This window comes from Emydura macquarii, unplaced genomic scaffold (genome assembly GCF_026122565.2).
Source record: "Emydura macquarii macquarii isolate MOO-44397 ecotype Brisbane River unplaced genomic scaffold, CSIRO-AGI_Emac_v2 contig_554, whole genome shotgun sequence".
Classification (NCBI taxonomy): Eukaryota; Metazoa; Chordata; order Testudines; family Chelidae; genus Emydura; species Emydura macquarii.
Genome location: NW_027130691.1, coordinates 3,633,410 through 3,661,120, shown reverse-complemented (window position 1 = coordinate 3,661,120; position 27,711 = coordinate 3,633,410). Strand labels below are relative to the sequence as shown.

General features: G+C 44.6%; 1 protein-coding gene across 1 annotated transcript in view; it reads right to left on the bottom strand.

The window, feature by feature from the left end:
• The window catches only part of SSH1 (slingshot protein phosphatase 1), a 55,377-nt gene that overhangs the window by 20,578 nt on the left and 7,088 nt on the right, over positions 1 to 27,711 (bottom strand). Inside the window, exons 3-7 of the mRNA XM_067539483.1 lie at positions 8,244 to 8,347; positions 4,656 to 4,720; positions 3,468 to 3,589; positions 858 to 926; positions 257 to 322 (exon numbers count right to left, since the gene is read on the bottom strand). Of these exons, the coding sequence (XP_067395584.1) occupies positions 257 to 322; positions 858 to 926; positions 3,468 to 3,589; positions 4,656 to 4,720; positions 8,244 to 8,347 (426 nt within the window). The remainder of the gene's footprint in view (positions 1 to 256; positions 323 to 857; positions 927 to 3,467; positions 3,590 to 4,655; positions 4,721 to 8,243; positions 8,348 to 27,711) is intronic.

Genomic DNA, 27,711 nt, shown 5'->3' with positions numbered 1-27,711 from the left:
AGAGCAGATAGCTGCTCTGAACAGAAGCACGTAATTTACCAGCAGGAAAATGGCATGATTTTGAATAGCACGCTCATTACTCCTTTTAGCATCCTTAACTGCCGAGACAGTCATCTTTCTAGAAATGAATTTTTTTCTAAATATACTAAATAACAGCTATGTAAAATGCTAAATGCGGGAGTGTGTGTTAAACTAATATAAATGATAGGGTTTGGCCGCGGGGGTGGGGGCAAAACTAAATCAGCAACATACATACCACATAGCTTGCACAGAAACTGGTTTGAAGATATGCATCTTCCCTGCAGTGCTCACACTAAATCCACTAACAGAGAGAGAAGAAAAAGTCATACAATGCTACCTTCTGCATTAGCTGCTCCAGTCAGCAAACCGCCACCATTTTCCTGCTATGACAGTAACACCCATGCTGCAAGGTGAAACAAAATCATGGGCACTGAAATAGGTGGGGGCTGAGCGTTCACCAGAAGCAGAAATGGGAATTTATGCAACCTGATTATCTAACATTGTTCTTCATGTCTTTGCAAACAAGAATGTCAAGGGAAAAGTTTGTCCCAACGCACTACAATTAATTAAAATATTGAGTATTTGTTTTCTTTAAGAAATCACTAATAAGATCTAACATAGTCTATCAGAGAGCATAAGGATAGCAATAAGCAAAAATAAATGATCAAATAAAGGGACTGAGGTGAAAGAACCTAAATTTGAACTCTCCTTCATTTAAAAAATGAAAGACACTCTTAAAACAGTCCTCTACCTGGGCAGAATAAATCAACTCTAACATTGCTCTCTCTGACGCTCAAATTCATCCTTCTAGACATTAAACCGGTTTTGTTTCATACCCATCTCCATCAAGATGTATCTTGGTGTCACTCCACAGGCGCAGGACCATCCCGATAGAGCAGCTTTTACTACCGTGGAAAAGAAAAGACAGCGTTCAGTGATATTGTTATAATGAGTTCAAATGCAGGACACAAGAAGGTTACTTACCACTGCTAATTCCCAGTAGATTCTGAATACTATTCATCTTTATTAAAAACCTCACCTCCCACTCTAGCGACTCTCGCTGCACCATCTAAACTCATACAAACGCATACTGCACAGCAGGGGTTCTCAATCCGCGGACCACATGCGGACCAATCAGCACATCGCTGCGGCCCACGTGACATCCTCAGGGCGTGGATGCGGCCCACATAACAGAAAGAGCTGCCTATGCAGCCCACAGTGGTAAACAGGTTGAGAACCACGGCTGTATAGTCACACCAGCAGGGCAGTTCTGACACCAGCATGCTGTTCTGCAGTGATGGAGTAGCAACTTTTTAGAAGAACCAGTTACAGATAGGAGCCGTGGTAACCTAGCATAGGCCAGCTTAGACCTTTGCATCATCTTCTCCACTAAAAGCCCAAAGGAGGGACAATTCCCTAACTGAGTGACACTTATGCAGCAGGTGCTGCAGCCCACCAGGCACAGGTGTGGCCAGTTGTCTGGACACAGAGCGCTCCAGCCCACCAGTGCTAGACAGAAAATCAGATGTGCTGTTTGTGGGGCTTTCATTGAGTCGCTTTGATCAGAAGAAGAGGTAAAAGGGGTGTTATGAGTTTACCTAATCCAATTTGAGAGTACTTCAATTTGAGAGAAGAAATCTGTCAAGAAAATTAGACCATGATGCAGGCCAGACGCTTTCAACTAGTAAATAATTAAGCCGCCAAGATATTAAACTTTTAAAAGAAATTAGCATGCATGCAGCAGCCAGCTTGTAAAGAATTCACAATGGTTTTTTTAAACCATAACCATTGATACAAAGCAGCCAACGGGCTAATTTCAATGCCCATGTGACTAGTGTGCACTCCAGAGCCTGCCGAGAAAATGTGTGTAAACTGGAATCAGTACAAAAGCCCTGTGCTAGTAATTCAGAATGGTGACAGCCAAGGACTCACATTCCAGCCTCAACAGTATGCAAGGGCGTTGGGTAAAACTGCCATTATTGATGGACACTGGTTTTGACTGAAAGATTTTCTTTAATTTAATCTACAAAGACATAAGGTCCTTAGTCCCTCCTGTGCCACTGACATATCGGGCACTCCAGTTCCTCCACTGATGGTGGTCACTCATTAGCTGTGGTACTTTTCCCAGGTGATGCCAACGCATTCAATATCCTCGTCACTGTCTTCTGCCAGATCTCCTTTGGCCTTCCTCACTTTCTCTTTCCTCCCTTGGGTACCCAATTCAAGACTTGTTTAGCTTGGCTCCCACCTTCCACATGGCAGACATCCCAACCACCTGAGCTTTCTTTCTTTGATGATACTTTCTAACATGGGCTGCTCTGTCAGGTAGAACACCCTACCTGGAATTCAGGGCTGCTCTGGGATATCTGCCAGGACTATTTCCCAGGACTATTTCTCCTCATTTTGCACTAGTAACCACCAGTAGAAACTATTTCAAACCCAATCCATTGTAGTTTTGGATAAGATGTAGCAAACATTCTTGGACTTTCTATAATGCTGGGTTAAGAACTCCTCCACCCCTCTGACAGCACTTAACAACAACTGGAAGTGTAGTATCAAAGTAAGTGAGAAAAAACTTCACAGCCAGGCATGGCCAGTGGGTTTACTGTCAATAGAAACATTTTCTTACTGTAGATTATATTAGTATATATACTCCCTCCTAACATATATATTTATGCCCTCTCCACTTTTAGTACAGAAAAATCCACTATGATTTATTAGAAAACATTAAAAAAACCTACATTATGGCTACTCCTGAGCCAGAGTCAAGTGTAATATGACAGAGGTCTAGTGGTCTGAATACAGAACTGGGAGCCTAGAAGTCCTGACTCTCTACCAAAAACTCCTCCTGTGTCATTGAGGCAAGTAACGACTTCTCAGCCTCTGTTTCTTCTCCTATAAAATGAGAAGAGCACTAGGATTCCGAGGGCTACTTAACATTTTATGGGGCTTTGAAAATATTAAGCACTATTACCAGGAGATGGATCTGCACCCCAGATGGAAAAGAGAACTTACATTTGAAAAAAGCGAGACATAAATCCAAACTGGAGAGAGATTAGGGATTTATTTGTTTCTGCAGTAGCTTTACGCTATTTAGAAAGTAATGCATGTTCATCACTGTACAGCTTCAGGACATTAACAATATTTTGGGCCTGATTTGAAAAAACGGCCTCCAATTCTGCAGCTCTAACGAACTGCAGGCACATTTTGGGGCCACTAGACATCTGACTAACCTTAACTGGCTGCAGATCAGTCCGATGCCACCATGCTATAAAAGGATTGTACATACAGTACTTCGCCCTGAGCTGTATGCAGCGCAGCAATGCAGCCAAAGACTTGAAAGCCTTTGCAACATAAGGTCCTTCATCTTTATGGGAATCAGGAGACTTTAAAGTAAGTCATTGTTCAAACAATGCCGTGGCACATGAGAAGTCTCCCAGACTTACCTTTCCTTGCTGGAAAAGTCCACTCCCAGTAAAATGTTCTCTTCTGTGTCTTGTCGCCCACTGCTATACACGACCACCATGTACCTGACTCGGTCTGTCCACGCGCTTTCCAAGCGCACAGCCTAAAACAGGGCAACACAGCTCTGCAAACCTGCTCTCAATGATCATTACTAGCATTACTATGAGTGTTCATTATTGGTATTGCAATTGGGCCCAAAGGCTGCAGAAACACATAGGAAAACACAGTCAGATCCTCTCTTTTCACACATTTAGCCAGTAGTTTAACCAAAAGCCTATTGGAGGGGAGGGGAAGGAAGGGGAACAGTGGAATTGTGATTTCTTTGCCTAGATTACCTTCCCCATTCTGAAACTTGTTACAAGATGAAGTCTGAGGGGGAAATAAGACGTGGGATTTTTTTTTAAATGTAGGTTAGCCAGGAAAGTTTATAAAAGTACCAATTTTGCCCTGGCCTGGGATAGAGGAAGGTACTAAGGCTCTTCCATCTCTTCCTTTTATGATTCTTAAACTGCAATGTCACAGTGACCCTACCTAAGATAATTCAGGAGGCCTTTCCCTTCTGATGTGACATTTCATATCCTCTATAGCCATGGTTCTCAACCAGGGGTACACATACCCATGTGAATAGACAGAGGTCTTCCCAGGGGTACATCAACTCATCTAGATATTTGCCTAGTTTTACAACAGGCTACATAAAAATCACAAGCAAAGTCAGTACAAACTAAAATTCATACAGACAATGACTTATTTATACTGCTCTATATACTATACATGGAAATATAAGTACAGTATTTATATTCCAATTGATTTATTTTATAATTATATGGTAAAAATAAGAAAGTCAGCAATTTTTCTGTAACAGTGTGCTGTGACACTTTTGTATTTTTATGTCTGATTTCGTAAGCAAGCAGTTTTTAAGTGAGGTGAAACTTGGGAGTATGCAAGAAAAATCATACTCCTAAAAGGGGTACAGTAGTCTGGAAAGGTTGAGAGCCACTGCTCTACAGATTTGTGGCTGTTTGCATTATTCAAACAGGCAGGGTTTAAAAAAAGATTCTTTAAAAGGGAAGTATAGTCCTGTTAGAAATGCCAGTGATCAGGGTGCTATTTTACGGAGCAATTTAGATTCCTCCAGCTGAAAGAAGGGCAGAAACTGCAGATTCTCTTACCAATTTGATTCTGTCCTCACAGCGCAGAAGGTTGATCATCACTTGAAGGTGCTGGGGCAAGTCACCTGCAGAGATAATTGGGAAACAATCAACAGATGCTGCCATGGTCCCTCCTTGGTGCATTAAGCTGTGCATGTCCTCCTGATTTGTAGAGAAACTCGAAATTCCTGTAACTAGAGAATATCTGGGAAGCCATTCAAGCCCCATAGTCTCAAAGAATTCTTAAGATGATAATGACAGAATTGAGTTCCATGGATACAAGACTAATTGGCCTGTCATGAGACCTGGACATTTTGGCATTTCGCAGGCGTTAGTTACACAGAGAATGCCATTGCCACTGGTTCACATTATAACCAACAAGAAGTGTCTCGTAGCTACCACATCCTGCACTGAACAGCAAGATTCGTGGGCAAAGGATTAATTTGGGAGGGAGGGAAGAATGGGGAAATTAAAGATTCCTGAAAGATTAAGACTATAAAAATAAATAAATGTGTGAATTTCATACAAGACAATGGGCCTGAGGTTGTGGGCCTAACTCAGGTCATCTTCCCATGGAACACAATAGGAGTTTTGCAGACATAAAGGTTGTAGGACTGGACCCAGCAAAGGTTACAGTAACATTTTACCCTAATGGAGTTAGTGCCATTCATGAAAAAGCATACTTGGAATCTGCCGAAGCAGATACATTAGCGCTTGGTAAAAACGGGTTAAAGGATGATGTCATACATGGGAAAATAAAACAAGAGTCTGTCTAATGCTGTGATAACACAAGCATAACTTTCCGTACAAGATACAATTCCTCCCATAGGATCCATGTTGGGCATATGAAATTGCTGACAGTCCAAGAAACCAAAAGCCAGGCTTGGCATTCAAACACGCTCTTTGTGTTCGGGAGTGTTTACTGAGCAGCAGACATACAGTACCACACTGTGCCTTTCCCACATGCTCCCTCACGCAACGTGCCCTGATGGTGATTTTTTTTTTTTAAACCAACCACTTATTCCAAAGCTATCACAGACAGAAGGCATAAAAATACAGGGCGAGTGGGGCTCAGTCTCTTTAACCCTACATTTACTTATCAGTCTTCATGTACTTTTAATTTAAATTCTCTACTATCTCTTCTGTCCCTTTTAGCACACTGGAAACAACCAGAATCTCTGTATGTTCTTAAAGTGTTATACACGTTTATGAGCTATGTTTAGATGTAGCATTCAAAAATTAGGATTTCCTGCCGAAAGCCAAGAAATTAAATATATGGAGCCAAGAGGCCAGGCCTTTGGATCATGTACATCTTAGGCCCTGATCCCAGAAGGAGCACCTCACTTCTGCACTCTCTTGGAGATCTTTGCAAGAGTGGTGCCTGAACTGTGTTCTTAAGACTGTTCTTGTGTCTTTCTTGGTTAAGTTGGACATCACAGGAAAATGGGATTTATTCAAGTTTGTGCAAGGCCACAGTAACCAAAATATTAAGTGAAGGCATTAAAAAAAAAACAAAAAAAACCAACCCTGGGGTCTGGGGATTTTTGGTAACTACTCCTGGTTTGTTTCTCAACTTCAACCATTATTCCTTAGCTGAAGCACTACAGACTACTTCACATTAAAGCAGCTTGAAGCTGGCTAGTCACCTCTCTTTTCTGGTGTTAACCTCACTAAACTGTCTCCTTGCATTTTCTTAGTCTCCATCCAATAAATATGATGGAAACGGGGACTAGGATTCATTCTTCCTCTTCCCCCCAAAACTGGCCAGCTGAATTAACAGGGTAAAGGGGCCGCTATCCTGTGAAAGGTCTGGCACTGACCGCTGGGTTGGCTGGATTAGGCTGAGCCTCTGGTGAATGCTATGCTCCTGTTAGCTTGAACCCTAGAGATGCACATGCCCAAGGCAGCATGTTGATCTGCAGATGAGGTGCACCATTTCCAGTCAGTACTGTTTTTACACTCATTTTTGGGGTCTGTCTGCTCTGTACAAAAGCCTTCTTCATTCTGCCTACTCAAACCCCTCTGTTCGTTGGTCGCTGTCCATGGCGCAGATTGGTCACACATCAAAGACAGTAAAGGGAGAGTAAAATGCAGTTCTGGTAACTCTTGCCCATGACCTCTTTTCACTGGGTCACATAATTTTGCCATTAGCTTTTTTCCATTTTCCATCTTCAGCGACAGACTCAATTACTTTTATTTCAAAGGGTATTTGTTAAAACTGGCTTTTTTCAACAGCCCAGTGATGAAAACTGAAGTGGAAAACTCTGCAGAGGGGAGTGGAGTTGTGTTTTGTTGCTGTTTTTTACTATTTTTATTATACACGTATCATGCACTCTCTCTCGCACACCGTTTATATTTCTTATTCAAAGTCTAGATTATAACAGAGCATAAAAATATACAAACTGTTACTGATGAGCTATCTTTTCAAGGCAGGAACAACACATTAACTGGTTTAACTGAAAATTATTTCTTCACACATAACTACGTATTTATTTGGCTTAGGGTGTTTGGATGGGACCAAGTATCTTACGGGGTGTACAAAAATTCAGGAATAGAATCAACGTGATTTCCATCTCAGGCCCCGATTCAGCAAGCCCTGCGTCTAATTTAAGCACTATACCTGACTTCAAAAGGATTGCTCATGCACGTCAAGCTAGGCCTGTGCTTACGTGCTTGTCAGGAATCAGGGCCTGCAGCTGAGCAAGTCTCCTGGCAGCCTCATCAGTACAGCTGGCCTGCAGCAGCTGCCTGATTCGCCAGGCAACCTGAATGGCAGCTGAGGCCAGCAGGCTGGTTCTTAAATTAAACGGCAGCAGCTTGCTGGCTTCTCACTGCTCATGCCTACCACTCTGCCCGCTTCTGTGCTGCCTTGTTCCTGCTGCTCCTGCCTTGCTCCCAGCTTTGCCTCCGCCTCATCCCTGCCTTGAGCCCCTCCTTGCCTGACACCCTGCGTGCTCCAGGTCCTGACCTCCCGTTTTGACCTATATCTCTGGAGACGGACTATGGCTCTGACTCCAGCCACTAGGCCTGCTGCCCGCTCCGGCCATTAGGCTAGAGAGCCCTCGTCCCAGTCAGATAACAGTATCTTGCTGAACCAGGGCTTCGGTGCCCACGAAACAGGTGATAAAACCGTTGTTCAAGAAATGGGAACAGCCCAGTGTAATGGGCTCATCTTTTTGCTATATAAAGAAAGGGGAATGTAAAGGAGGTTTAGCCACATTAGTAATATGGAGAGAACAGACATTTCTTCTCATAAGAAGGCAGAAAATGTGGACATTCAAAAGAGCCTCATACAACTTAGCAGATTTTCCTCAAAGGCCACTGTGCTGAATATTATGGTGTTCACAGAGGACCATTTTCTACTTCAGTGAGGGACAATTACAAGAGAATTACAGAAATGTAAATGAGGACATGACACACACATGTTCCATTTCAACTTCTTTCATTCTAAAGGCATTGTAAATCTGGTTTTACTCAGGGGTTTACACAATGGTCCACTCTCACGCTTAGAGGGAGTCACCCACTTCCTCACTCACGCTATTAATCTGTCACTGTGCAGAACACAAGGAAACACCGGAGAGTATTTCAATAAGTAATTTAATCAATAACCTGCATGCTTGTGAGGATGCTGCAGACTTCGCTGGCCTTGTGGACTGTTTCCCTGTTGTAAGAAAAGCGCTGCTCCTTTCACCATGAAAAAGCTCTCGCTTAAGCTGGAAAACAAAAGACACAGGAAATCAACCAAGGGAAATATCAGCAAAACACTCTCAGGGTCAGGATACATTTAGATGGAAAGTCCCAAACTTAAGACATTACAGGGCTTTGCTAGAATGATGTACATTTCCAAAGTCTGACGTTACTATCCGGCAACTGCACTGCTTAAAAAACTTGGGAGTTGCATCTGGAGAGCATTTTTCAACAGGGCTACAATGCTTGGTCACTACAGGAGTTATGTGCATGAGCTCTTACAGAACTGGAAGTGAATTTCCATGTCATTATACATCATCATTTGATTATGAAACTCTACAACTTAAAAACAGCAATTGTAAGAACTCTACCACTACGATCGCTTACTATGGTAAGTTCTGAACCAGTCGTTTCTTTGTAACTCCCTCAGTACGCAGTTCTTCAGAATGAAAAAAAGAAAAAAAAATCAAGAAACTGAAATCATACACCATTTTGTTAAGCTCCAAGAGGGCCAAAAATAAACTGCTTGGAGACCTCGGCATCCACGCAACAGTAAAGAATGACTTTTTGCTCCCAATGACCCTGATTCTGCAGTCCTCATGCATGTAAAGCTTCTACTGACAGCAGGCCAGGCCCCAACAGCAAAGATGCGTGTGTATTTCCCCAAGGTTGAGCAGAACATGGGTCTGAGCGCATAACTGACAAAATAAGTAGTTACAGTAAAGGGTCAGCTCAAGTCTAAATTAGCATTTCCCACAACACTGATTTTCAGCATCTAAAGTTATTTTTTGGTTACTGCAGTTACTGCTTACATTGCATTTCTTCCATAAATCAAGACATCAAGTAAGGATCTTTACAAGGCAGGTCCTGCATTTTAGACCCAAATTTGCCTCCATATCTCATACCACACGACCTGGGGGTTCTTACCTTTGTTTATTATTGTTAATTATCTACTAAGCTAAAACACTGCATTATGAGACTATGACTGGAGGAAATTATTTATGCTACAGAAAACAACCCCACTCAGGTCAAAACTCCCTGCACTATTTTTTTCCTTTGCCCCATTTTGGGTCTTTGTCTCTGCAGAGGAGCTCAAACTCCACTGCTCAATCCTAAACAAGGACTTCCAAATGAAAGGCAAGGAATTATGGCATTTCCCTCCACCCCTCTTTGGGCATATACCCGTATCTCCACCCCTTCTTTCCACGTGCAGGAGGGCTGCCCAGACATGTTCCGTGGGGTTTAAATCTACATGTTTGATTGGTTTGAAAGTTAGCTAAAATTCTTTCCCGCAAGGTTTCCAAAGCTACATTTCTCAGAACAGTGAGATCCTTGCAGCATGGTTATACTCTGAAAGATGACTGAAAACAGCATTTCTACATTTACTCTCCCACAGTGACTCCATATTACACTGGTACAGTTTACCAGTTAAAAAAAAAAAGTTTTAATAACTACCAGCCATGCAAGCTGTGCCTGGGATCTAAAACTCAAGCCGTGATCTATCTCAGTTTTGCACCACCAGGAAGAGATTCTGCAATGGGAATTTAGTTAATTCCATTAATCATGTGTGCACCACAGAAGAATCCAGCTCCCTCTCCCATAACCGCATTGGTTCTGCTGTGCTAATGGGAGAGGAAAGCAGTAAAAAGGGTAGAGAGTTATATAGAATAGCATCACTAACATGAACAGCTCTGACTCTGAATATGTTCTGGGAGCAGATCTGCTAAGTAACGAACCACCTTTATAGTCATGTTTCTGACCATAACTCATCCTCCTCCAGTTGTACATAAGAGGAAAGAACAGTTAAAATAACCCACAGCTAAATACTTAGCAGTGGCCCTATCTTAAGAAACTTGGAAAATAGTCTCCTAATTCCTTTACATTTCCCTTTGGAAAATGGGAAACATATATAATACAATATATTTACCTCGGATCAAACAATGACTGTGAAATCTCTATTTGAGACAAAGAAACTGATGAAGACAGGACTCTTTCCCCACATTAGTAACCATAGTTCTGGTGGGTCATCTTGTCTGACATTTCCCTCCGCTATAGTAATGGCAATCAACACATCTTTTACAATAAAGTGGAGAATTTCCAGTTGCAGGAAAATAAGAATGTTGCATTATCTAATGTTTGTGAGATCATCCCACATTTCGGGACTGACACAAAGTCACAATAAAAGGGCAACCCACCCAAGATGATTTTTGTGGCTATGTATTCATCTTCATGAAAATGAAGATGGGGAAGTCAAACAACTCATTGAATGCAAGAAATAAAAAACCAAAAAAAAATCATGCACATTTCCCGGACGGCAGCAACAACCGCAGAAAAGACAACTTTCTCAAAAGCAGACAGTACATATTTCTCTACCACTAACTGCTCTCATGTCCCACATCATCCTTTTCTATGGTGGATTTCAAATATGCAATGACCCAATATCAGCATGTCAAAGCTTCCCTTTGTGAAAGCTCTTATTTTAGGACTTTCATTAAAATGCCAGCGCTGCCCAACGCCATCCCAAAGATACACTCCAAAAAAATGGGTTACCCGCAAGAGAGATTTTTCTGCACTCTTACATTTCACGCAACTGTTCCAGAATACAGCTAACAAATCAAAACAACAGAAAAGACAGAATAATCCGACTTCTTTCTACATTGGTTCTTTAAAAGGAGAACTTTTAAAATCATGTTATTTGGATAGCAGCAACAAAACTCATTTCCGGACCATTATCTCTGCAAGACAAAGAGGATTTTTTAGATGTTTCAATAAAATGTGTCTTTAAAAAAAACTCAAAACAAAAAAAAAACCACCCACCCCACCACCACCACCACTCACTACCCAACAGTCCCTAACCTGCTCAGCTTGAGCATCCCTGGCAATGCTCTAGTAAGCAACATTTGGTAGCAGAATAAAAACAAATGGCATGTACATACTAATTTGGACTGGATTTCTTTGAACAGCAGAAGCATTGTGCGGGCCCAAGAGACAGGCAGAAGTCAGTAAAATCAAAAAGATTCATAACCAACTGTTAAACTCACATCCTTTTGCTTCTAAACCCCTAAAAAAAAAGAAGAAGAAGAAGAAGAAGAGGAAGAAAAGAAAGATTGACCGCATATTCTGTCAGGAGCAGAGAAATCTCTTGTCCGTTGATGCTACCCAGGAACTGGATGACTTTTAGAGAACACTTTGTCTTCCACTGATATCCTGGCTTGAAAAAGCACTTGTCCTAACATATCCTGATGAAAGAGGGCCATTCAAAGGGGGAAAAAACAGCTGAAGCTTGTTTAATCATTTCCCTCCTACAGACTTTTTTTTTTTTTTTTGCACACGCTGGAAGCAACACAGCACATATCAGAAAATGCAAAGCAAAACAGCTGGGCTCCAAATAAATTCCAAATTCATTTGGACATCACTAGATAAGAAGTGTCACACTGACTGATGACTATTTGTTTTTAATAACCATTCACTACACACCAATATAACTATAAGAAAAGCATCAGATCTTAATTTAAATCTTCCCTTGTTTACAGCATGGCTACCAAATTTTGCTTCATTCCTTCACAGAATGAGCCATGAGTAACTGAGATACTATTAAAATGAAGCCTTTCAGACAGTTTAGTATTGTTTGTTCGTGGCTGGTCACAACCAAATTCGCTGAAAAAGGCTTCTTACAAATCCTTGACTTATTGTCCAAGGGTTTTCAACAGGCATGAAGCATAATCACAGGCTTACATCTATCTAGCAAGCAGCAGTGGCTGAACCACAGGAAGAAGCTGCTTCGTACATTTTTTGCCCTGCCTGCTCCTCTCAACTAGGCACAAAACAAAAGCACCTTCTCCCCCCTGTGAAACCTTTCCAAGACGAGTCACTTCAGGCTCCAGACTAAATGCAATGCTGAGGTTATCTCAGAGTCCCAGTGACATTTGAGGGGGGAAGGGTTTTGTGGATGTCAGGAGATTTGTGCTCTATACCCAGCTCTGTCACTGACCTCTAGGGTGTGACCTCGGGCAGTTCACTCATCGCCCTGGGCCTCAGCTTCCTGGTCTGTTATTGGGGGATAAGAATATGACCCTGCTCACAGACGTGTGAGGCTACATTCACTGGTGTCTGTAAAATGCTTTGAGAGCCTCACTTTGAAGGTGCTGCCATGTCATTTATTATAATTGATAATCTTCTCGGTCAAGAAAGCGGAGGTTCTCCAGCCCTCATCACAAAGAATCTTGTGACATGTGGCCTGTATCCTGCTCTAAAGTTACAATAGGGCAAATCCAGGGTAATTCCAGTGAGTTCAAAGCAATGGAGTTATTCCAGATTTAAACCAGAGGGAGAGCAGAATTTGTGCCATTGTTTACAAGTGCGGGTCCAAGTTCTGTAGTTCCTCTGATATTTATGCTACTTTGCCCTCTTCATACAGTGTCTTTTATCCATACATCTCAAGGCATTTTACAAACATGGTAAAGTAAAATCATCCCCATATTGCAGGTGGGGAAACTGAGGCACAGAGGACCAATTGCTTAACCGACAGAAACAAAGCAACTCAGTACTATTGCCCCAGTTTCTCCTGACTTACAGTCCCTGGCTCTAACCACTGGCCCACATTGCCAGTCACATTTTAATGAAAAATATTTACTCCTGTTTGAAAAAAAGGTCAGGGCTGCATGCACACTGCGATTACATTTCAGTTGTTTGAGACACAATTTCTGATCATTTCAAAATCTGCCTCCTATGGCCCCAAATATAAAAAAGCAATTTAAATCTTTTAAAAATACCTATTCTGTGACCTCACGACAACACACACGCTACTGGATAGGCACACTCAAGCTGGAAGCTTACCCCAACGGCAGAACGACTTCCCTGGACCGCTCATTTTGACACCGTGCCTCAGGCAGTGGTGACTAGTGGGCACAGCACTGGCATGCGTAGGGTATTTTAGTTCTGTCTTTTAATGGGAAAGCTCACAGGCTGGCAATGGCTGTGCATTACAGGCTATAGCACAACACCATATTGTCTATTCACATTCATCTAACTCCCTAAATGTCCATACTCAGATCATTTCATTCGCGAGGGAGAGGCAGCCACCTCGAGTGTAGAAAGCAGCAACTTCTTAACAGTTTAGGACAGGAAGTAGAAAAACATATCCAATTGAAACGGCAGGAGGGATTTAAGAAGGCAAAACATAAGCACCAGGGTTTACGTTTGCCCAGGATATCTGTAGGGCTAACCTACACCTATGCTTATGCCAGCAAAACTTTTGTCGCTCAGGGGTGTGAAAAAAACACCCCGCTGAGCGACATAAATGTTGCCAGCATAAGCGCTGGTGTAGACAGCTCTCCCGCCGACATAGCTACCACCCCTCGTTTAGCTGATTTTATCATGTCCCGCCAACATAACGCCACCACACTAGCACTTATGCCAGCAAAACTTCTGTCGCTCCGCCGAGTGTTTTTTTCACACCCCTGAGCGACAAAAGTTTTGCCCGCATGAGGGTGACTGCGGACATGTCCTCACGCTTGCTAGAAGTGTCATGTGGTATCTTTAATGAACGTAATGGGAATGGACTCTCTTTTTAGGTCTCACTCCAATAAAGCCTTGTTAGCGCCACAGAGCCTCCCGGGGGCATGATGAACTGATTATCTCTGCACTTGCGGCTGATTGCATCTGCCAAGTACATTAAGGGCACCTGGAGTTCAGATTCACTTACTCAGAATTGTGTGGTCCAACTATTCTCTACAAGAATAATGGAAATTCTGAGTCTCAAACTTTATTTCCCCAATTTCTGAACCACTGAGGCAGATTTCCACACCTTCTGGCTAAGCATTACCATCATTCTCCCCACAGAGAGGGTTAATTCCATGCTCTGGCCACAGAAGATGGTGAGAGAGGATCTTTGTTCCACTGGATAGGAAACTGCAGGGGAGAAATCACACATAACTAACCTTCCGGCTCCAACTCAGCAGTCCTCCCCTCCCATGGTTCAGTGTCCTGGGCGCAGCACTGCTCCAGAAGCTTCTCTCAAGTTAAGGTTTGTAAATAGTCCCCATTTGGCTGCCAGGCTTGTGTGAAGGAGCCTGTATTCTGGATGTCACCATTTCGGGGTCTCCTCCCAAATTTGAGCCCAAAGAAACTGCTCCTGGATGCTCTTTTTCCATTTCTGTTTAACTTTTAATCATTGGCAACGGCTCCTCTCCAGACTCTGCCATATACTTGCATAGCTTGGATACGAAGCCTTCCTCCCCCCGCCCCAAAATCTGGAACCAGGCCTTCCACACGCCTTATTTCCAACACACTGTCTCTTTGCCAAAATCAAGATTCTGAATGTCTCCTGGTCAATGTAAAGATGCGTACATGTGCACGTGGGGGGCGACGGAGAAGAACATCAGTCCTCGCCCACAGCCTTTAGATCCCTCGGACGGACAATCCCTCTAACCACGGACATTTGAACAGGCACGTGCCTCCACACGGTCAAAAGCATTTTCAGCATCCATTGATGCTGCAATCACTAGGCTGCTCCCATCTGGCATGGAGAATAATCTCCATGTTCTCCAACAGGCTCTCTCCCCCCGCCTCTGCTGCCTGTGGATCAGCAAGCTTGCACCTTATCTCATCTAGCAGTTACCATCATGAGCCACGAGCTGCTGAATGCCACAGAGGACATCTGCCTGCTCGTTCCAAAATACGAGAGGGGGCAGATTCGCCTAAAGGAGTCTGTCCGGCTCCAGGAGAATGAAAAGGTTTCCAACAACAGGAGGGTTTTACATGGTGTATTTGAAATATCTGGCCATACGCAACCTTGGCATTCACTGGTGCGGCTCCTGATCACAGTATGGGAGTTGTGCACCTGTGCGCCAGGGCAGAATTTGTCCCATCACCTTTAGATGAAACAAAATCTTATTTCTACCAGTCCCACCCCGCACCTGTTACACTTGAGAACACCCCCCAGAGTATCAGTTCCCTATCTTCATGTGCTCTTCTGCTCACCATTCCTAAGCTGACTAGTTCAGGGGAAATACAGTTTCCAAGTTCCGCAGTTAAAAACATGTGCTTTCTAACTACGCCTTTGACAAAGGAGACTGCAGCTATCTTTCCCTTTTCTGTTCATTCCGGTCATTGGCTCAGAAAAGCCAAAATATCTGAAGGGAATTGTGCAGCAAAATGAATGGAACCCTTTTGTTAGTTTCCCCAGCTGCACTCCTAGAAATTTGAGTTACTGCCCTGGGCCACTTTCACAGGGCTGCTTCCAAAGGGTTCAACATCTCGCAAGTTAATGTCTAAATTAGTGAAGTGGTCCATTAGCGAAGCCAGCTACTTGCAATCTTCTCGAAATATTGAAATACACTGACTGCATGTTAAATAAACAAAATGTAAGGGTTCCAGAGGGGTGGCCGTGTTAGTCTGTATACAGCAAAAACAACCAGAGTCCTGTAGCACTTTAAAGACTAACAAATTTAATTTCTGCAGGCGTAAGCTTTCGTGGGCTGCAACCCACTTCGTCAGATGTAAGGAATAGAAATCAAATGGCAGGTATATATATACATCCAAGTTTAAGGAACAACAATGGGGAAGTAGTTGAGGCCTATTCACAACCATTGATTAGGAGGTGAGAATTACTTCTTGTAATGAGATAACCATTCCACGTCCCTGTTTAAACCCAGTTTGACAGTGTCAAGTTTGCAGATCAGTTCAAGCTCAGAAGTTTCTCTTTGAAGTCTGTTTTTGAAGTTTTTTTTGTAAAAGTATGGCAACTTTCAAGTCATTTACAGAGTGTCCTGGGAGATTGAAGTGCGCCCCGACTGGTTTATGGATGTAAAATGTAAGGGGTGTTTCAGGGAAACACATGTCAGTAAGACAAACCTGTAGCAATGCAGTTCCTGCTTCTTCAGCCAAGAGCACAATTAAAGTGCACTGACTGCTTGCTTTGGCTTGATATGAGATACATCAGCTAACATGTCCCAACCAAGACAGGGGCCTGTGGAAGGGGTTTTATGCTACACAATAGAACTGGTGGAAAATTAACTTTATAGCTACTCATTTACATGTACTTGTAAAATCTGTGAAATAGAAATTGGAACCTTTTAAAGCCACAGCAGCTTATTTATCCACTTTTCCTACTTTTACAAACTGCATCATATGTTTAAAATGTTTATTCGTTCTGCATAACACATATGATCATCTCAGTCATACAGAAAGCCTGGAATGCCCCAGCAAATAAAATGGAGTCTCCTTTATAAAGCTGGTTGATAGCACTGTAGTTCCCATTTCCTGCTTAAAACACAATATGTTATGGACTGACCTAATGATCTGCAGTGCCATGCAAAAGACCTGGTCAAATTTCTTGGACCAGACGAAAAGGGAAGGCGCAAGGGACCGATCTCAATCTGTGTTTTATCCTTCACAAGTGAGATTCTACTACAGAAATACAGACACGGCGAGATGTGCTAACATTTTAGGGTTGCCAACTTTGTAATATTTAAAAACCGGACACTCCAGCAGGAGTGCCGGAACCTCTCCCGCCCCGCCTCTTCCCCTCACCAGGACTTGCCCCGCCCCTTCTCCTCCCTGAGGCCCCGCCCCCGCCCTGCCTCTTCCCCCAAGGCCCCACCCCCTGTTTGCTCCTCTTCCCCCGCCCCCTGTCGGGAGGGTCTCGCCTGCGCAGCCGGGGCTGGGAACAGCAGCTGCCCAACACAAGTAGGAAACAGCCCCAGCTGAGTAGAGGTGGTGTAGGTGATGATCCAGAGCCTCCTCCACCGTGGTAAGCGGACTTTTGGTGTCTGGTCAGGTCCCCTTTCCGGACAACTGGCCACCCTAGCTAACAATCCACCATGGTTTGTTTTCACTCTCCAAATACAGACACACCTGTCCTGTCTAGGATTCTGAGCAGTACACTACAAAGAGCAATTTCCTCTAAGCAGAAGCACTCTTGACAGAGCTCCATCCAGCGGGCATTCAGAACACTCAGGCCTACATTTTGGAGAGTGGCCCTTAACTTGGATGCCCAACTTGACACACCTAAGGCCTGATTTTCAGAGGTGCCGAGCTCCCACGCTCCCTCTGCAGTCAGTGCCCAGCACCTCTCAAAGAACCCAGAACCGACTTACCTCAAACTGGGCATTCAGAAACCCAGGCACCTGAAATGAAGGGATACTTTGTGCATTTCGTTACATGCTCCTGAGATGGTAAAACTCTTCCCATCTCTTTGGCTGAACTAGAGATCGATGAAGCACATCTCACCCAGATTGCCTACGCTGAAGACAACAACGGGGCCGGCCGAAGGTGTGAGGGATGCTCCAATCCAAACCAAGGAAGCCCTGCCCCAGACAGGACCCCCTCACCTTACTAACGGAAGTGGAACTGGAAATACACACTTACATACACCAACTGGCCACATTCATGCAATAGCAAAGGGTTCTCTTTCCAAGAGACAGACAATCCTGAATCCCAAGATCCAGTGTGAGAGGGGAACCGTGGGGCTTCTCCTTCACCCCCATCACCAGCTCACATCAGATAATGCAAGAAAATTCCAGCCTTCTGGTGCATTTCAAGTGAAAAAGGGGGTTATAGTGAGCAAGAAATCCTGGCAAGCTTCACTCTAAATGTTTTTAACACTCCAGCAACAAAAGGAGATTCTAAGCATGTATTGTTTGGCTGAAAGGCGTAGGCTGCATTCACAGCACAAGAATGCTAAGAATCATTTCAGACACTGTAGGCCATTCATAGCACCAGATCCAAACTCTCCTTCAGCACAAAGAGGAAAAAGAAAAATGAAACCAATCATTAAACCCACCAAGGCTTATTATTCCCCAGCATACACTGTCAGTGACATGCCTCGGGTTGGTCCAGCATACTTCAAGATTGCTACATCACACTTCACACATTCACCCCAAGTTCAACCACGGACACCAGAGTCACTGCAGGGAGAAGAGCAAGGGAACACAGTGCGAAAGCGTTCCCATTCGGGGCAAATTAGTGTGCCTCATGCAGCCAGCCTGTGTGTCCATCCGTCCATTATGGACAGAAAGGTATAGGGGGTACATTTTCAGAAGCACCTAAATGAATTAGGAGCCTAAATCCCATTTTCAAAAATGACTTAGGAGCCTGACTTCCACTGAGACTTGGGGTCTGCGTACACTGCAGTTAGACGCCTGCGGCTGGCCTGGGCCAGCTGAGTTGGGCTCACAGAGCTCAGGTTAAGGGCTGTTTAACTGCGGTGTAGACATTCGGGCTAGGGCTAGAGACCAGGCTTTAGGACCCTGCAAGGTGGGGGGAACCCAGAGCTTGAATGTCTACACCACAAATAAATAGCCCCGTGAGCCGAGTCAGCCAGTAGGGGCCAGTCGTCGGTGTCTAACTGCAGTACAGACATACTTTATGGCACCTCAGTCTCTTTTCAAAATTGGACTTCGACATTTGTGAAAATTTCACCCTGTATTTTAAAAATGGCCAGCGAGTAGCTTGTGCTCCAGCTGAGCAGTGTATTATTTCAGGAACATCCTCCTGGCTTTCCCCCCAGATTCTGCCTAGATTGGCTGCCCTAGACCTCCCTGATGACATATTCACCTACTCCCCTAGCTGCTGCTCCTGCCCCTGGTCACTGGCTGACCCTGCAAACTCTCCTCTGGACTCTATCACTGGAGGATGCTCTTCCATGTGTGCTGCCCCATTGACCTGGAGCTCTCTGGAAGTTCTTCATCCCCTTTTCTTTGAGGCAGTGCAACCTCCCTCTGCTCCTTAGCAAACAAGTGACTCTTGGCACGGCACCTCCTGATCCAGTGAGTTAAGATGCTCACAAAACCTTGCCGCTATGCAGCACCCTTCGCCTGAAGATGGCAACAGGATTCACCATGTTAATTAGGCCCCATAACGGTGCGATGAGATGGGGTCATGGCCATTCCACGGAGGAGTCACGCAAGGCATACTGGCAGTTTAGTAAATTGGCCAGGATCACATAGTGAGTCAGTTTCAGAGCAAGAAACTGAACCCAGGAGACACCGCGTCCCTACATTCATATGCCAAGCCTTGGCTTGTTTATCCAGCACTGTGCTACCAAGCACATTCAGCCCCTCTGGATATCCCCTCACTGGCTTCCCACTGCCTTCTGCGCCATATTCCGGCTCACTGCTCTTGCCTCCAAGACCCTGCACAACTTACCTCCTTCCACTTCCTCCACATTCCCAGCACCTCATCAAACTGCACCCCACTAGTGTCTTCCCCCAACACCTGCCTTTATGCTGCCAGCTATCCCTGTAACACCCACCCTGGTCCCCTCTGCCAGGCTTCCACCCACTCAAAACACATTTCTTCCAGCAGGCATATCGGCAGCTGCATAGTCTAACAGGCCTCACGGTCAGCCTTTCCCCAAACCTCACCCTCTGTTTGTCGTCCCCTCCCATTGTTCTTGTCTTAATTATCTGGCTGTAAGCTCTCTGGGGCAGGGTCTCTGCCCTCGTCTGTACTGTACAGCATGCACATCTGCAGTGCTAGGGAAGGAATCAATAATAACCGGACTGCAGGCAGCTTTGAAAGAAGCTGACTAACCTTCCTTTCAGCCTCAGTGGCAGAAGTCAGTCTCCTGCTGTTTAACAGGAGAGCCTCGGCCTGAATCATCCCAGAGAGAAGTGGAGCTGGCCATGTGCGATGCCAGGCTGAAGTCAGCACGCTCAGAGGGGTTAGAGAAGGGACTCCAACAATCCAGCTCTTTGCCCCAGCAGTGAGCCAGGGCTCTGTGCTCCTTCTTAGCGAGAAGGGGCAGGCGGGGTTGCTCCACCAGGCAAGGAAGGAGCAGCTTTGAGGAGGGCCCCTCAAGCTAAAACTGTATCTGAACGCTGGGAAGGGAAGGTGGGACTCATGTCTTTAATTGCAATTTCCATTTCTGAGCTTCCTGCTGATAAATGACATCATCTGTGACACCAGCTGTCTCAGAGTCCAGTGTCAGACATTTCAAAAGTCTCTCTGCTTGCACTGGTGCTCATTAAACAACAATAAACAAACTGTGCTTTTTCTTTTTTAAACATGAACCGTTAAGAGGATATTTTACCCCAGGCCACAAACACCAAAGCATTCATATGTCTGGCTGTCTGCAAAGTGCAGCATTCTAGCATGGGTGTGAGCTCAGAACACGAGTCCTGCGTCCAATGTTTCAGCCACAAGATCATCCTTCCCTAATCATCTAATCATCAGAATAGATCTGTCTGGGTTTGCTTCATGCAGCTATCTTAACAGCTTATATTGCTAGGTACGTGGAGACAAAACACACCACCAGTGCTGTCCTTGGCACGGTATCACATTCCAGAGTGATCTGAAGTGAGCTGTTGGAAGGGGACTATCAGTGAGTTAAACAAACCAAAGCAAGGACTCAGTGGGGCAGCTTTGTGGGCTAGTGCAGACTCTGCTCCATGTTGCACTGGCGGTCTGTAGAGAGCCAGCATGGTGTTGGCTTTCCTCCTCATATCCAGCTAACAGACTGCATTAAAAGAACTGAAAAAACATTCAACATTTTGCCATGGAAGCGATTGCTATAGATGCCACTGGGTTGTGTGACCACATGTGGGAGGGGAAGACCACCCACAACCGAGAATGGCAGGGGAGGTGGCCATGAGCAAAACTCTGTTCAGCTGCTCCACGCTACAGAACAGTTGGAGATGGCTTGACCTAGTGGACAGTGCTATCTGCTAGTGCTCTCAGAGAGAGTCTCAGGAGTGCTGCTCCTTAGGCAGGGGCAAAGTCTGCTCCTCTCCGCCCCGCTGTCAGCATGCTGAGCAATCCGCCTCCTTTCCGCTCCTCAACTCATCGTTTTATACCTTTAAACTATTTTATTAGTCACCCTGCCCTTTGCCAGTGGCTGCCAACATCACACCCTGATAGCCACTGGTAAGGGGAAGGTGAGGCTGGGTGGTTGAGCCCAAGAAGGTGACTAATAGTGTCTAGGATTAAGAAACCAGCCGACAAATGGAATGGGTAGTGGTCAGCCAGTACTCAGTCAACAGTGCCCAGAGTGACTGAAAACCCCGGCAACCCCAGCAGTGCATCTCCCACAAAATGCAGAGCTGATGGGATTAGAACGATCCCAAAAAAGGCAGCAGAGGCCACGGCATATTACACACACCAGTGACATGTACAAAATAAACCCCAGCAAAGCCACGCAGAGTCACGGAGCCAAAGCCAAAAATCCTCTAATCTAGATCACCCCAGCACCCTCGGTCGTGGCGCACTGTGGAGCAGCAGTGAAGCGCCAGAGCCCGCCCAGCCTGCCCGCCTTCCCAGTAGCAGGGAGAGTCCAGCCACCACGCTGGGTAACAAGGAAAGCCCAAGAAAACAATTGCCATCCCAGGAGGTAGCGGAGGTGGGTGAAAACCTTGGGGCCGCCCCCCAATCAGATACCTTCTCAGACCAGAGCCAGGGCCCCCGCTCTGAAAGAACCAAGAGTGCTGTTGTTATAAAGTTTTGCTGGGCTGGAAGGAGGAGATGCCCACACACAGATATGCTGCGAGAGGCCCCAAAGGAAGTGGGCAATGCTTGGATGCTTGCTTTGGAAGTGACCACCTGGACAGGGGAGAGAGAGAGACACGCACGGGGAGTGTTCCAGGAATGATGCGGACAGGTACGTTGGGGGCAAGTTTGCAGAGTGTGGAGAGTTTCGGGGGAGAGAAGGGAGGGAGAAGAGAAAGGCTTGAGCAGCAGATAGGTGTTTTTTTGTGTTTAAGTGCGAATAAGTAATAGAGGCAGTTTGCTTCATTTTAGCATTTCGTGCCTATTAGGACACCAGGCCTGACTGGTTTGTTTCACTTTCTGATCCCAGGCATAAGCATGGTGCTGTTGCTTTGCTGTTTCAATCACAGGAGAGGGATTTTTTTCTAAAGACAAAAAAAAAAGTCCTTTTCATTTAAACTACACAAACCCCATGAAGACTTCCTGTCCATATTAGGTTTTCTACAGATGTTTTTTAAAAGGCTATTTGTTAGACAAACACGCTCAGCTTTATGTAAGACAGTCCCTGCCTTAAAGAGCTCACACATTACACAACACGCTGACCAAGCCTAGAAAAAGGTATTCGCTCAGAGCCTTTTTTTTTAAAATGGTGACTGTGTTTTTCGTTGCAGGGATGGGTTTTATGACAGAAGTGATCTGGTAGGTGGAGTCGGAAGCCACCCGCACCTGACATCTGATCACCAGGACTGTGGACTGGTAATGGAATGGCAGCATGGAACCTCCTGCGGAGACTCTGTCCTTGTCTATAGAACTACATAACATTGCTCAGCTGCGAGAAGGCGATCGACGGAGACATCACCTTCCAAGCTCTTGTTTAAGCCAGGGCTTTTTCCGACTCCACATTTTTCAAATGCTCCTGCACCAGACAGACAGCGTGGAATGTAAAGACCTAATTATAACTTTGCCAGTTTCCAAGGCCACACCCACAGCGCAGCCAGTTACAATCAGTCAGGGGCCTGAGAACTCATTTCCCCATTGTACAGCACACGCTAAGGCCGGGTGCTGCAGCCTGGTCAGGATATGATTCAGCATCCTGTTTTGAACATTTAATACACTCTGCAACTTTGGCCTCTGGATCTCCCACCGACTCAGTTTTAGGAAATAAATGTTGTAGTGAGCTAGCTAGACAAGTACACAGTGAGGCTACTGTCTTCCCAAATAAATCCTATCTGAGCCCCTACAACTTTCCCACCCCATAGGCTCAGAGTCAGTCAGGTCTGTTGTTAAAATATAGTGTATTCCGCCTTCATTGCACGCAATTCCTTATAAACTTAAAGGGATGTTTGTCAGGCAGTCTGGACAAAATAATTAGGTTAAAAAAGGTGTTTGTGGAGGGGTTATAAAAATATTGAAAGATACATTTCTGTGCATTAAAGTCAAATGAAAAGGTATGGTCTGTATATAAACATCCCTGTGCTGTGCTGGGAACTTAAACACAGCACAAGATTAGCAGGGGAGAGAAAGCTGAAACTAAGCAGTCTTTTTTCTCTACCCCAGTTGAGTGATGTGCAAAAAGTAAACAAGTAGCAGAATGGAGAACAGAACACTGAACTTTAAAAATTCTTTAAGTTTCAATTACTTAAAGTAGTACTGGTAGCATAGGGAAGGAATTTTTTTTTATATATCTGATTTTAATTTAACCATCTCCCTGTTTATACACGAGAGTTCATGCCCATGCAGCCCTGGAGAATATGCTTAGAAGGAGCTTACTTGCAGCAATTATTTCTGCTGTTACTTACAGAGCAGTTCAGTGACTTCGGTAAATCAAAGGACTCCATCAGACACAAAAAGCCAAAGTGCGGAAAGGGTCAAATTCATCCCTGGTATAACTCCACTGCCTTCAATGTTTTCCAAACCACACTCAGAAAATAACTCTTTTATTAAACAACAACAAAAGCAATAATTAGAAGAAGTGTTCAGCTAGTTACTAAACAAGTTGGTATCTTAACGCGGATCCTGTTTCTTTCTGAGCAGGTAATCTGCTGGAACAGTGAGCACTCAGCCGTGTAATCGCAGAAAGGTGAAGACAGGGGAAACAACGCTACTTCCTCATTACATTTCAAAAGATGTAATGCTAGCTTCAGCGGTGATAAAAAGTCTGAGGCTATATCTACACTAGAGAACTTACAGCAGCGCAGCTGTACCAATGCAACTGCACCACTATAAAATCTCTTGCATAGCTGCTTTAAGCCGACATAATTAATCCACCCACAATGAGCGGCAGTAGCTATATTGGCGGGAGAAGCTATCCCGCCAACAAAGCGCTGTCCACACCAGCATTTATGTCAGTGTAACTTGTGTCACTCAGGGGGATGGAATATTCGCACCCCGGAATGACATCGGTTTTGCTGACATAAGTGTAGTACAGATATAACCCTATAAATGAGACAGCTGAAAGGTATTGAATGAAAATAATAATTCTTAACACATACATAGCACTTTCCATCTGCAGATCTCAGAGTTCTTTACAAAGATGAGATGAGGCTCAGAGAGGTTAAGTGACATGGCCACAGTCACAGAGCATGTCAGCCACAGAGATAGGGCAGGGTGAGGGGGGAGAAGAACAGTCCCAGTCCTGTTCTCTGTCAACTGGACCACACTCCCAACAACATATAGCACCTCCACTGATCTAGATACTGTATTGCATACACAGCTAAAGTCATCCTGAACCACACAGTTTGTAGATACAACACAGGTCTATAGAAATTCTTCGAAGGCATGGGTAGATAAGGGTCCAATCCTGCAAACCTTTATTCACATGTTAAACCCCGTTTGCAGTACCTGCCCCTTAGCTGTTATTTTAAAAAAGCTGTAAGAGCTCAGTCCTTTACATGCCTCGGAGATGCAGGATTGGGCCATAATTGTTTAATACAATTTAAAAAAAAAAAAAAAAAAAAAAAGCAGCTGTGTGTTTCCCTGCCTGCCTTGATCTCTGCTCCCAGAAGCACCAGTTTCAGTGTTTACAGCTTCAGAGCTATCTTCCCCAAAGGCACATTCTTCCAGGCAGAATCATTTGACGTGCTGAGGACAAATTTAATTTGCATTGTTATTGCTTTAGCTTTCTAATCTTTTGCCTGTACCAAAGCTGAGTAGCTGGCCTTAGAGCTCCATCAGCAACATGGCTGGACCGGACGACAGAGAGAGCAGAGACCCACGCGACTTTACCCCTCCTCCCAACGATGCTCCGGAAAAGCACCACCTCCAGTTTACTATTTGGTACAGAACAGATCTGGCTGTGGGAGGAGGTGCCCTTGTGTGCTCAGGACAACCAGAATGGAATGAGGGAAGGTGATCCAAGCCCATTCACAGCCTGGCTGAGAGGTCTGTTTCAGACTTGCCCGCTGGGAGATGTGTCTTTGGTCTCCCTTTACTTTCCATGCTCGATGCCTCCCCAACGTAACTCCTGTGTGTGGCCAACAAGCTCAGCGGAGTCTCAGACAGCTGCATGGCTCTCGAAAGGAGTTGTGGAGTCAGAAGCATCGCACAACCATTTCAGACCCCTCACTATGTGAAGACGCCAAAACACAATGCAGAGGCTGCTATGAGACGGATACTGCAGGAACACAGGGTCGTAGGACTGGAAGGGACCTCCTGGGTCACTGAGTCCAGTCCCTGCTATGACAGAGACACATAATGCCATTCATAACCTTATCAAGCGCCCTCTGAAAGCTAGTTAGGTTGTTTGCACCCATTCCACCTGTGGCTGTCTAACCCACATGAGCACGATCACGTTACTGTGCTGGCAGGTAGTAGGGTTCCGTTCTGGCCCCCCTAAGGTAGAGGTGCCCCACTCACCCTACAAGTAACCCTAGCTCGCTCAAAGAAGAGAGGAGCTACCTCCTAGACCTGTATTTAATGTTGTCAAACAAAAACAGTTCTTTCAAGAGAGGTCTTCAGACCAGATGAGAGGTCTGCATAGCTATCTCTAAGACCTCAACATATCATGGCTCTCACTTCATCCTCTGTGCAAGCAGTCAGCGTCTGAAGGCACCCACGCAATTGTCTCTCTTCACCCACATTCAGACTGTGACTGAAAACCCTGTAATTGGGAGCATTATGGAATGACTGGATACACAAACTTACTGTAAATTTGTAATTAAGACAGTGATTATCTGGATGTATTTGTCAAGTATCTGAGCAATAGCCAATATTCATAATGCGACTGGCTATGTGTGAAACACTCTCCTTGACTTAGGACAAGACAACCTATCGTTGCGGGTGATAAAAGCGAACAGGCGAAGTGTAATTAAATGAATTATCTACATTACAGGATTTGCTTTATGACTTTCCAAATGACAAACTCTCCCAATTGTCATGTCACAACAGGGTAAATTATGGTCCTGAAGTTAGATTAATTGTACCAAGAAAAAACTAACAGCGTCCTCCAGAGCAGCTTGACACAGATGGGTTCTTCCTATGCAACTCCCTTGACTTTATGGAGGGTGCCTGAGTGTAATGGAGCAGAATCTGGATCTATCACCACCTGATTTAAAATGCTGAGCACCCATTACTCCCATTGAAGTCTACTGGCCCTGAACCTGCACAGTCTTACACAAAAACACTAAGCATCTCAGTAGTCCCAGTGACTTAATGAAACCACTCACGTGGTTAAAGTTGTCTTTTCAGGATCCTGTGGGTGTGTAACAACTTTGGTTAAAAAACCAAGGCACAAGTGCCCTGTGACCAGGATAGATACAAGAAGCAAGCGTTCAGCAACAATGACAACCCTAACACACAGTAATTTCAGACCTTACCAAGGTACCACAGGCACCGAACCAAATTCATATAGGAGCTGGCAGTTCCCACAGCCTGCATGAGGGATTGTCTTTACATATCTGATGGCAAAAAAATGGCTTACAGGAATATACCCAGGACAATACCAATACCTCAGTATTGGGGCTTCACCCAAGATCTTAGGAAAGGGGAGAGAAAGAAAAGCCATCAAAATGTATCCTTGTGCCAGGGAGAGCAGAAACTGTTGACATCTTTGAAAGAGCCAAACTTGTTCATTGGTATCATCTTAGACTAAGTTTAACACGGAAGAAGTTTTCAGTGCAGGGAACCCATAGAGATTTTAAAAAGTTGAAGCAGGTTGGGACTGTGAAGGCAATGAGACTGTCCTGAGACACAAGGTGGGTGAGGTAATAGCTTTTATGGGACCAGACAATGCTCTCGAATGAACTCAGACAGGAAAATGATAGAAGAGAAAAACACCCTGTCACCTGTGGGTGAACACGTCTCACAAAGCAATCACTCCTTGTCTCACCTATCAGTCCTTGTCCTCAAAGAAAACCTGCATAATACTTTCAAAAGACAACCCTGGGAAGCTTAAATTCATAACTCTGCCAGACACTAAAAATCATGGACTGAACAGAGAGATTGGATTTATGGTTTATTACAGCAGTCTGTATTCCACTAACCTCCCCGTTTCTTTGTCCTATGACTGCAGAGGTATTAACAGGCCACTTCACCTTGAATAGTGCCTTAGAAAATGTGCTAATTACCTATGCTAAACAATCAGTCCGCCTTCTATTTAGTTGTGACAGAAGTTGGTCCAATAAAAGATATTACCTCACCCTCCTTGTCTCTCTAATATCTGGGGACCACCACGGCTACAACAACCCTGCATAGATGGGGCTATTGTGTAATATCAAAGAGGAGTTAGAAGTGCAACTACCCCTTTGTAACAGGGAGCTGTCGGGGGAAGGAGAGAACCTTCAGCAATTATAGAATAAACCTGATTGTACAAACACATGGAGCCAATTGTCCTATCTCAAATGAAAATTCTGGGACTTTCTGCTGTGAATGAAAAATTTGTTAAACAAGTGTATGAAAAAATCATAAATGTGTAATATCTGATAAATCCTGTATCGGGGAAATACACGCTGCACTGGCAGACAGATAG